This window comes from Callorhinus ursinus, unplaced genomic scaffold, assembly GCF_003265705.2.
Source record: "Callorhinus ursinus isolate GAN/ISIS: 27379988/994484 unplaced genomic scaffold, GSC_fseal_2.0 scaffold6, whole genome shotgun sequence".
NCBI classification, from domain to species: Eukaryota; Metazoa; Chordata; class Mammalia; order Carnivora; family Otariidae; genus Callorhinus; species Callorhinus ursinus.
The window spans coordinates 79,207,094-79,217,843 of record NW_027397068.1 but is presented as its reverse complement, the minus strand read 5'-3'; the positions used below and the strand labels follow the sequence as shown (position 1 = coordinate 79,217,843).

At 58.4% G+C, this 10,750-nt stretch overlaps 1 protein-coding gene across 2 annotated transcripts in view; it reads right to left on the bottom strand.

Moving 5' to 3' along the window:
* Positions 1-1,845: 1,845 nt before the first annotated feature.
* Positions 1,846-10,750, bottom strand: part of KIF25 (kinesin family member 25) — a 50,454-nt gene continuing 41,549 nt past the window's right edge. The window contains exons 10-16 of one of the 2 annotated variants that reach the window (XM_073893519.1): positions 10,344-10,493; positions 6,539-6,715; positions 5,033-5,184; positions 3,684-3,827; positions 3,184-3,339; positions 2,248-2,399; positions 1,846-2,105 (exon numbers count right to left, since the gene is read on the bottom strand). In XM_073893519.1, the coding sequence (XP_073749620.1) occupies positions 2,088-2,105; positions 2,248-2,399; positions 3,184-3,339; positions 3,684-3,827; positions 5,033-5,184; positions 6,539-6,715; positions 10,344-10,493 (949 nt within the window). In that variant the 3' untranslated portion in view covers positions 1,846-2,087. Of the gene's footprint in view, positions 2,400-3,183; positions 3,340-3,683; positions 3,828-5,032; positions 5,185-6,538; positions 6,716-10,343; positions 10,494-10,750 lie in introns of both variants that reach the window. The other variant, XM_073893520.1, reaches the window with a different exon arrangement.

The window sequence follows — 10,750 nt, the reverse complement described above, 5'->3', positions numbered from 1 at the left end:
GGGACGGGCAGGGGAGGTCCAGGAATTCGTGAGGCCCTGAAGCCCTGGGACGCGCTCTGGCATCCCGACAGTGACACGGGCCGCAAGGCCATGCTCAAGTTTCCTCTTCTTCCACAGATGAAGTGTTCTCTGCCTCTGCCAAACACGTCCAGTCAGAGGCAAGTTTTGCACAATTACCACGCCAACACAGAGCAGCGGCTCTAAGGCCAGGCACTTGGCCACCCTGAGGCCTGGGGACTCACACGGCCACAGCCACGTGCGGACAGGGGCCCTGAGCATGCATCCAGGAGGTGAGCCCGTGTGCACGCTCTTTGCCTGCCCCAAATGCCCCTGTCCCTGCCCTGTCGGCCGTAACTGCCTCAGCTTCCAGAGGCCCGTGACCGTCTCGCGGGACAGTCCTGACGGGTCGTCCGGGGTGGCGGGCACAGGACGCTGCGCTGCAGCGGGGGATGGATGGTGCAGGGGTGGGCACTCACAGCGCGTGCAAGGAAGGAAGACTGTTCTCGGCAGGCAGTGGGCCGTGCCCCAGAGCGTGGCCGAGGACCCGCATGGTCACTCTCCAGCTGGCCCTGGTGGTCCCCTACCTGCCTTGGGATGGCGGCGATGCACTCCGCACAGGCTGGGTGTGGAGGGGCTCCCGGACGCACACCCGCTCTGGGGCCGCCCTCGCGCACATATGGATTTTTTTGAGCTGCAGGGCTGTCTCGGAGCCTCGTGGGCTGTCCGGTTGCCACGGGGATCCTGCAGTGACCAGGCACCCCTCCCACACTCGCAGACGAAGACTGCCCCGCTCAGCTTCCCGTGAAGCCACGGGCAGGCTTCTGTCCTGTCACCGGACTCCGCGGCGGGGAGTCTCCCGTGTCAGAGCCTCTAAAACGGATCTGTCTGTAACTTTGCTGAGTTTTCAGCTTTCTGGGAAATCGTGTCCCTCGCAGCCATGCTGCTGACAACGTTTGCGTCAGGACTGGAACACTGTCCACGTGCTACTGTCTCTGTCCCGCTCACGGGGCGCACACCGCGGTCTGTCCTCTAGCAGCCGATCAATCTGTCACCCTCCCAATCATCTACATGACCCGGCCCTGCCCTGTCCTCCGTGGTGTCCTCCTTCCGCAGGGGACGCCCCGCCCCGTGACCTTCCCTGCGGGACACGTTTGCCGGCTGCCCGAGCGTGCCCAGCCTCACAGCCCGCGGGCCGGAGCCGGGCAGGAGCTGGGCTCCCGGGAGGTGCAGGAAGGAACAGGAAGGCCGGTGAGGAGCCAAGGCCCTGGACGCACCCCGGGGGGACTGAGGCAGGCGTGGGTCCTCGTGCCTCCCTCAGGGCCACGCACACCGTCCCCGGAGCCACACGCAGGAGCAGGCCTGTTGGGTTTGTGCTAATCACTAGAAAACACATTTTGCTCACTCTTAGTAAAACAGGCTGAGGTGTGAACGGGTTTTCCTCACATTTAAGCCACTCGTGCTCCGGAAGCATCAGCGGGGACCTGCATCTGAGCCTCACTTCCAGAGCCGCATGCGTGGCGAGGGCACGGCCGTGCGTCCTGTTGGTCTGTGACGCCCGCACGCCTGTGGGCGCAGCTCAGAGCAGCTTCCACCCAAGCAATCCCCGTTGCCGCGCGGACACTGCGACACACACCCCTCATCAGCGCGCGGCCCACGGTCGGGGTGGGTTCTCGCGCCACATCCGAGTTCCCAGGGCCCCTGGACCCCACACACGGCCCCCACGCTGAGACCCTGTGGCCCGCCACGTGTCACGCGTCATGGCCAGCTCTGGGACGTCGGCTTGGGACAACGGGTCATTGCAAAAGGAGGGGCAGCAACACGAAACATCTGCTCTTGGTGGCATGTTTCTGCTCACCCGGCATCTTGAGACGAGGGAACGGGGCTTTACGGGCTGAGGGAAGTGTCCGGGTCAGGCGGCCAGCACGAGAGTCCGGGGCTGTGGTTCTGGAACTCCACTGCGACCCCAGATCGTCTGGTCTTTGTACCTTCCCCGTTGGCAGGCAGACAGCACAGCTCCTTCTGCTCAGCCGCCACGTCCCTGTGCCCCCCTGCTTCTTGCTGGGCATCTCCTGCTCCTTGGTGATGGGTCAGCATGTCACTGGTTCCTTGGAAAACCACAGGCTTATGAAGTCCAAAGTAAATGAGCTTGTGTTAGGGCACATACATTGTCAAGGAATGACAGGAAATTCATCGTAAGGGCGCAAGAATCCATTAACACAGGCAACCCGACCGCGGCTCCTGCTTCACCTGGGTTTTCGGGGGGCCGCACTGCCCCCTCCAGCTTGGCCTACGCTGCACTTGCCTCACCTGGGCCCCAAACCCCAGGCACCGCAGCGTTTCTGCCACATGTGTCCGGCAGGGGGACACGCACAGAATCACCAGGAGCTTTGCGTCACCTCCTTTAAAACAAGAAGCAACGGCAGGTGAAAGATCCCGAGAGAAACCCGGCACAGCTAAGCTATTGCGGAGCCCACGTGGAGTCGGACGCCCGCTTCGGGGGCGTGGGGCTGGGCACGGGCCGTTCCTGGTGAGGGCGTAAGATGGCGGGGTCCCCCAGCCAGAGCACCCAGGGCTCCCCAGCCTGTCGGACAACAGGGGGTGCTGAGTGGCCTGGGAGGAAAAGCAAACCCAGGGACAAGGGAGAGGGAAAGACAGAAGGACGGGGAGGCAAACCACACAGACACTGAGAGGCCACAGCAACGGCTCGTGTGTCTCCCGTGGGCCCCGCCGCCCCGCACCCAGCCCCGTGCATCAGGGGCCCTGCTAGAGGGAGAAGCCGACACATGAACCCTGGATGCAGCCCTGCCTCGTCCTGTGGAGAAAGCCCGTCTGCAGTGAGAGAGAAGAGACGCCAGGATGAGACGCATAGAAAGCCTAGAACATTCTACCGCAGCTGTCCTCGGGGTGAGCTGCAGCCCACCACGCACCCAACAGGATGGGACACAGGACACGGAGGCGGCCCCTTGGACCTACTTGGAGGGCTGGCCAGGCACGTGCAAACCAACCACCCCAGTGCACGGCGACACAGAGAACAGCGCTGGAAATATTCTGGGAGGGGACAACAGTGACCTGGGGGCCCAGGAAGTCCCCCAAGAAGGAGCGGGCCCCCCCATGGGAGGGAGTGTGCTGTGGCACCCCCCGGGGGTCCTGTGGTCTGGGGCCTCTGGGGGGCCCTTATGTTACCGAGAACATCCTGGAGAAAGTGGGTGAGCTGGCTGTTGCGGTACGGGATGTGGCCTCTGCGCTCCGACAGGGCCCCCAGGACATCTGCGAGGGCCGCCAGGCTCCGGTTTATGAACAGAGTCTCCCGTAGGGCCGATCCTGTCACTCCAGACACACCTGGGAAAGCGAGAAGACCCAGCCACGTGGGCAGCATGGGCAACGAATTCTCTGGCAACACCAAGAAACGAATGAGGGAAAGCAAAACTGTCGCTTCTCAGGAAGGGAGCACTGAGTGGGGAGCCCCTCAGTCCCATTGACGTCCTCCTCTGACACCCTGGGTGGCCTCGGCTGGGAACGGGCTGGCCGCTGCAGAGCCGTGGAGGGGGCATCGCGTCTGGCGGCCGTGGAAGGACAGTTGCCCACTGGGAGGAGCAGCTGTGAGCTCACTGCAGACGGGGGCCTTGCTGAGGACGCCCCACATCCCCACTCACCCCGGACAGAGGCTTCCGCTCTGGGCTCACCCACACACTCGCTGCCCGCCAGGTCCACGAGCTGCAGCTTGGCATGCACCTGCTCCGCGGGTCGCTGGGCCCCCGGGGACCCGGGCGAGGCTCTGCCCCAGGCTGGCCGCCCCTCGAGCGGTGGTCCAGGTGACTGCTGGTCAGCTGCAAGGGGGTGACGTGTACCCGGGAGTGATGTCCACAAAGCCTCCCTCAGCTTCCCACAGCGCCGAAGAGTGGGCCCTCATCCCGAAGGACCACACTCCGGGGGTGGGGGGCTGGCTACAGGGAGGGGCTTCTCTGGGTAAAACAGGGAAAGGGAAGCCAGTGCCCACGCAGTCTCATGAGCACCGAATGACGTTTCCAGAAATACTCGGTAATGACACAAATTAATACCCGATGGGCCCTGACAGAGGTAAACTCCACCCTTGTTTCCTAGGCCCCCACAGAAATCCTGACAAAACTGGTCTTCATTTGGCCATGTGTGTCCATTTCACTGAGCGTTCTTCCTAAACAGACTTCCGAAAGAGATTTTTTTTAAAACCTAAATAATATACTCACTGTGGAAAGCATAAAAAATACACATAATTTACAAAAAAAAAAAAAAAAAAAAAGAACAACATAAAATCCACTCTGGTCTCCACAGCCTTCTCCCGTGTGGCTAGCGGCTGTGGGCTCCCTGGACAGCACCTGCCACGCACGGCCCCGCCCTCCCTGCAGGCGCGCCCCGTCCTGGGACTCATCGGGCCGAGTATGGGGGGCGCAGGGCGGTCAGGAATCTCTGCACTGAGCCCCCACCCCCCACCCTCCCTTGCCTGGACCACCTTGGCGGCCACAGGGTCAGGGGCGTGCCAACCCCCCGCCCCGGGGCCAGGCATCTGTGCGACCACGTGTGAAGTGGGCCCTGGACCAGCTGTCCTCTGCCCGTGGCCTCTGGCACCGGGAGCCTACAGAGATTTGGGTCCTCGGCCCGTCCACCCCAGCCTGGGGGCCTTGTGCTTTGCGAGTCCCACAGATGACCCTGTGTGCTGGCCCAGTCTTCACCGGCTGGGATGTCCAGACCCTTGCAACCCGTGCCTTACTTTTCTTACATAACTGGCACCATTGTATATACTGGTTTGTGACTTTCTAAACCCAAATCACACTCACAGTCTCACTCATGACTCGGGCATCATGTGCCCAGATGCAATACGCCCATTCTCCCCGTGTCACACCCTATTTAACAAAGCCTTTCCCTCCGTCCCTCAGCCCGATCCCCTCTCTTCTCGGCCTGGGTTCCAGACCCTCCAAAGAAGTGTTTGCAGTTGCCACCCTCAGGCTCCGTGCACCTTCTGTTCCGTGCCCCTGCCCAGGCACGCACGGCCACTTACCGGGGCTGCCGCAGGGGGAGGCTGCGGTGAGAGTGGCCGTTATTATCAGGTGGGATCTAGAAGAACAGGCGTGCACTTGGGTGGCGAGCCGCGCCCTGAGCGGCAGGCTTCCGGCGGCGAGCGCGATGAAGTCCTCCGCGCTGTGGACGGGCCTGGCAGAGTGCACGGGTGATGGGGAGCGTGGCCGCGGCGGTGGCAAGCGACGCCCCCCCCCCCCCCCACAGACCCAGGGGGCCTACTGTAGGAAAGCGGACTGAAGCACACCTTATACAAAATAACAGCAAATCAAACGCCTTCCTCTTCTGAGGCCTGACTGACATGTCATGAGCTGCTTTACTCTGGAATAATCAACTGTTTCAGGACACCCCCGCGGACTCCAATAAAAGTCCATTTCCCTATTTTAGTTAGTGAGAGATGACAGCTAATCAGAAATTCCCATCAGTGAGACCTATGTTGTTCTGAGTCTTATTAGTCAAAAGCTGAGAGTTCTGGTTACCTTGTGCAAACTTATGGTTCAGTGTACCATCCTGTAGGTTTTTTCAGAGGCTAGAAACAGCCGCAGACCCTTCCCTTACTGACTCTGAGATCCCAGGACAGGCTCACTACCCTAACCCTCCTCGACAAGGGGAGACAGCCTTCCCCCGCCCCCCGCGAGCAAGCCGATGTGGACTCAGGGAACAGGTAACTTTGAGGAATGTCTTTAATCAAGATGAGGAGCCTTTGGGGCGCCTGGGTGGCTCCGTGGTTAAGCGTCTGCCTTCGGCTCAGGTCATGGTCCCGGGGTCCTGGGATCGAGCCCCGCATCGGGCTCCCTGCTCCGCGGGAAGCCTGCTTCCCCCTCTCCCGCTCCCCCTGCTCGTGTTCCCGCTCTCGCTGTGTCTCTCTCTGTCTCTGTCAAATCAATAAATAAAATATTTTTAAAAAATATGAGGAGCCTTCCCTATTTACAAGATGAATAATTACTGTATTCTATCAAATATTGACACGTACAAGCGGAAATGAGGACGTCTATACTTAATGGCGGGACCGCAGGCAGGTCCGCTTCTCCAAGCTCGCTCCCTCATCTGGAACATGAGGACGGAACCTGTCCCACACATTTGTCATCAAGATATTTTAAAAGGTTAATTAACATGTCTGGGTTTTTTTAGTGTTTTATTTATTTATTTTTAAAGATTTTATTTATTTATTTGAGAGAGAGAATGAGAGAGAGAGAGAGCACGTGAGAGGGGGAGGGTCAGAGGGAGAAGCAGACTCCCCGCCGAGCAGGGGGCCCGATGCGGGACTTGATCCCGGGACTCCAGGATCATGACCTGAGCCGAAGGCAGTCGCCCAACCGACTGAGCCACCCAGGCGCCCTAACGTGTCTGTTTTAACTGTGATTTTAAAAAGATAATTTCTAAAGCAAATGGAAAAATGCACGACACATCCTAAGTGCAACAACACCGCGAACCCTTTCAGCAATAAAGGGGTCGCGGTGAAGCTGCCGGGCCACGGCTGAACACTCACTGTCGGGTTGGCGGAGAGACCTCCCGCTTTGCCGCCTTGCTTGTCCGCACGTCATGCTTGGGCCCAGACACTGCCGTGCGGCGCTCTTTGGCCAGAAGGTCAAGAATTTCGTTATTATACACTTCCACTATGGATACGTCAACCTTCAGGCTCTTTGATGGGTTTTCTGAAATAAGTCTGGGGGTGGGGACAGGAGGGACTCAGCCACCACGGGAACTGGGGCGGCCCCGCGAAGAAAGCTGTAGGGGACCCACTCTCACAGGACAGGCTGCCGTCCAGGACACGCAGCGAGGCCCCCAGCCCGTGAGTACCGGGCAGCGTCGTAGCACCGGCGGGAAGAAGGGCAAATTCTCTTCGAACTGCAGGGTAAGCAACTGTCTTGGGAACAACTGCTTTACCTGAGCTGTATCTGAATCAATGATTTCAGCCATCGGTAGGGACCCTTAGCATCCCAGGCCCGTGAGGGGAGGTTGCGGGGAGAGCACGCAGCCTCCATGCAGAAGCCCCTCACCCGAGTCTCATCACCACGCAGAAGCCCAAAGCCAGCTGCCAGGACAGGAGGGCTCAGCACCTTTCCGGGGCTGGGGCTTGCTCTGTTCCAGGGAGGACTGAGCGCAGACTCCTCCACCAGCCCAGCCCGCACCCAGGCCTCCAGCCAAGTCCTGCCCGGGACCTCCTGACAACCTACCCAGCCTCTTAGAAACTACTGCACATCTTCTGTTTCATCTTGTAAAGTGCTATGTGCTGACCATGGAAAGGTTTAAAAATACAGATACTACCCGCTTAGAGAAAAACCCCATAACCCCAGTCAGGGGAAGAGTGACCACCAGCCCGGCCCCTCCCGCCCACGCCCCTGCTAGTGCCTTTCCGCAAAACTCCCACACAGCCCACGGAGGCCGCCTCTGTCTTCTGGGGATCATGGCCTGTCTGACACGTGCTCAGTAAGACCAATCTGAGTCTGACTACGGTGCTTTCTTGTCCACAAAGGAATTCTGGATCCGGGGCTGGAAGTCCAGCGTGGGAGGAGGGTGTCTGTGCTGAGGAAACACGCAGCCTGGTGCGTCTTACGCAAGCATGGATGGATGGAGTTTACCGAGGAGCTACGGAGAGCCAAGATAAAATGAGCAATTAATGTCTTCTGGTGATACAGTCAAGAAAATGAGAAAGACTAAGATGAAAGAAAAAAATAAATTCTCCAGTGAAAACAATTTTCGGCACAGAGTTCACATTTGGATTGTCCTCCGTGCTGGGGTCTGCAGGGAAGACTCTAAGAAGCGTAACTGTGGGAAGGGCGAAGAGCTAGGTCAGCTGAGCTGGGGTCTGGGCGTCCCCCCTCCGCTCTCGAGAACACGCTCATGCAAACCTGACCTCAGCGTGTGGCTCCACCCCTCGTGTGAACGGCCGTGTCTTCGGGCATCACAAAACCCGAAATTCGAAATTTCTTATCTACATAATACCAGGGAGCTGATTTGAAGATTTCCTTCCATTTACTTAAGTACTCAATCTGCTTCATGCATTGGTTCGTTTGTCTCTCTGGTGTTCAGTAGTTTGTTAGACTCTGCAAATGGTGTTGAAACGTTGCCTTCAGTCTTTGCCTTGAAGAAGCCGAGTGTTTAGTAGGCAGGATGCCTCCTGTGGTGCATTTTACACAAAAATGCGTGTGGGCTCCCGTGAGGTTACAAAGGGGGGAGCCCTGAGGCAGCGCGGGTGGGAGGGCCGCCCCTGGTCCTGCACATCCTCCTGGATCCTCTCTGTGTTCGTTCTGAGCTTTTTGAGGGCTGGAAATTATCACGCGCATTCTCTGTACTCCTTGTACATTCGGTCTGGCAGGTAGAAAATCTCCTCACGTCTGCTGATAAGCCGAGATCTGCCACAAAGGCTGTGGTGTCACCGGGCTGGAAGGAGCCAGGCCCCTTCATGACGCCAAGGGTGCCAATGAGCACAGGGCGCTGGGAGGGCGGTCGGCAGGCTCCCGCAAGGGCCCCGGAGCCTGGAACGGCAGCGGCCCCTGGGGCCCTTCTCCGCGGCAGACGCTGCAAGATCTTCTTCTGACCCCTGGTGTCTCCGGGGCCCCTCCTTCCACGTGACCCTCAGGAAAGCCCAGAGCTGCTACAGCTCTACCGTGGTCTCACGTGGCCGCCCCTTAGCTTCTGGCCAATGTGGCTGCTGCCTGGTCTGACAAGGTCTCCCCGGAGGGGGGGCAGATGGCTCTCCCACCAGCACCGGCCTGGCTCTGCAGAGCATGTCCGGGACTAACGCTGCAGTCCCAGCCCCCTGAAATTCTGAAACCAGAGCAAACACCCGATGGAGTGCCGTGTCCCCAGAGGGAGAGCTCTGGGACCCGAGATCCCCAGCCCCACCCCAGGGACCCCCGAGGTGCCCTGTGGCCATGCGCCTTCTTGGGCTGATGCAATGAGGCAGGGTTGACGTGCTCCTCCCAGGAGAAGTCCTCAGGCTGGCCACACGCCCCAGACCTCCTCCCCCACCTCTGACAACCCAGAAGCACACACGCAGGAGTGGCGGCCCCGTGCGGCACCCCGCACCGGCCTCGTGGCCACTGAGATTTCCAGAATGGTTGTTACACAGCACACAGCCCCGCCTGCCCTGACAGGGCCTCTTCAGAAGTAGTTAGTACTAGTAAACTTAATAAACGCATTCTCTATCGGTACTAATACTTAAGGAATATTGGTTTGAAGAGGCTCCAAAACATTAGGCTGTGTGCGAGTTCTTATGTCTTTGGCCCTGATTTTAGGACGCGAAAAGGCTCAGCAAGGAGACACAGAGTGAGAAACCGAATCCAGGGGGTGGGCAGCACGGAAGGCCCCCGGCTCCCCCAGAGACCTGCTGCTGGGAGAGGCCTTCTCTCGAGGGGCAGACGGTTTCACCGGGACATGCCATGCACTGTCGCACAGTGAGCCACAGTGCGTCGAAAGCAGGGTGTGCAAAGTGAGAGTGAGTATTCTGCACGGTGGCCCCTGGAGGCCCCTGGAGGCAGGGATGGTCTGTGTCCAGGCCTAGGGGGTGGAATGTCACACCTGTATTCCAGGATCCCCTGGTAACCTGGAGTGCCCAGGACAACTTGTTACTAATTTTTTCCAGGAGTAATTGTATTGGTAAAATCAGGAAAATGCAGTGGGTCTCTTCCAGGGATATTTTCCCAGAACAGAAGCATCTTCAACATGCCCAGCTCTCGCTGTAACTCCGAAGAAGAAACCCAGATGTGTCGGCTCTTTCCAGGGCCAGGAGGCAAGCAAAAGACAACGGGGCTCTCCCGCTGTCCCCGTCCCATTCTAGGGCAGAAAACCTCCATGCTCCATCCTCTCCTGAACAGGGAAATTGTCCAGCTAGGGGTCTCTTTCAAAAAGTTTTGATTTGGGGCGCCAGAGTGGCTCAGTTGGTTAAGAGTCCAACTCTTGATTTCGGCTCAGGTCATGATCTCAGGGTCGTGAGATCAAGCTTCGAGTCAGGCTCTATGCTCAGCTGGGAATCTGCTTGAGATTCTCTCTCTCCCTCTGCCCCTCCCCCCCAAAACAAATAATAAAATCTTAAAAAAAGAAAGAAGCAACCCTTAAAAAAAAAAGTTTTGTCTTAACGACAGAGTTTCAACATGTATGTGCCATAAGAATTTCCAGGGTTTGTGGTACGGAGGCCCGAGTATTTAAACACTGGACGGTAGTGTGTTCCAATAGGAGCGTCAGGTGTGGTCTCCGCAAACAGAAGCCGTCCGCCGCATCCCTTCCCAGTGCTGCTGGCCTCCCACACTCCCTGCTGCTGCTGTGGGCCTCTGCTCACTGCCCCCAGGTACCTGAAGAGCTCTCTGGCAGCCCTGGGCAAGATTCCGAGGTCTCTGTGCGGGCCCCATGGGGGGACGCGCGCCTCCTTAGAACGTGGACCCAACATGGTGTAGCTCTTCCCACATCCTGTCTGTCCATAAGCCAGAATGCAGACATTGTACCTGAAACCCAACACAGATGTCAGCGCTGCAACCCGCACAGTAGTCTCCTGCACTAACTGGGTTCTAAGAACAATGTTCCCTCGGATGGAAACTTTGATACATGTTGCTCTGTATTCCTCTGTTACTCCATCCCTTACAAAGCAGGCTTTCATAGGACCGGAGCTGTGTTTTTGCAGAATCCTGCTGTTGTTGGGTTACACAGCATTGGGCTGAACCACACTCACCTTTACACGCGCTTAACACGCTCCGCATCGGCA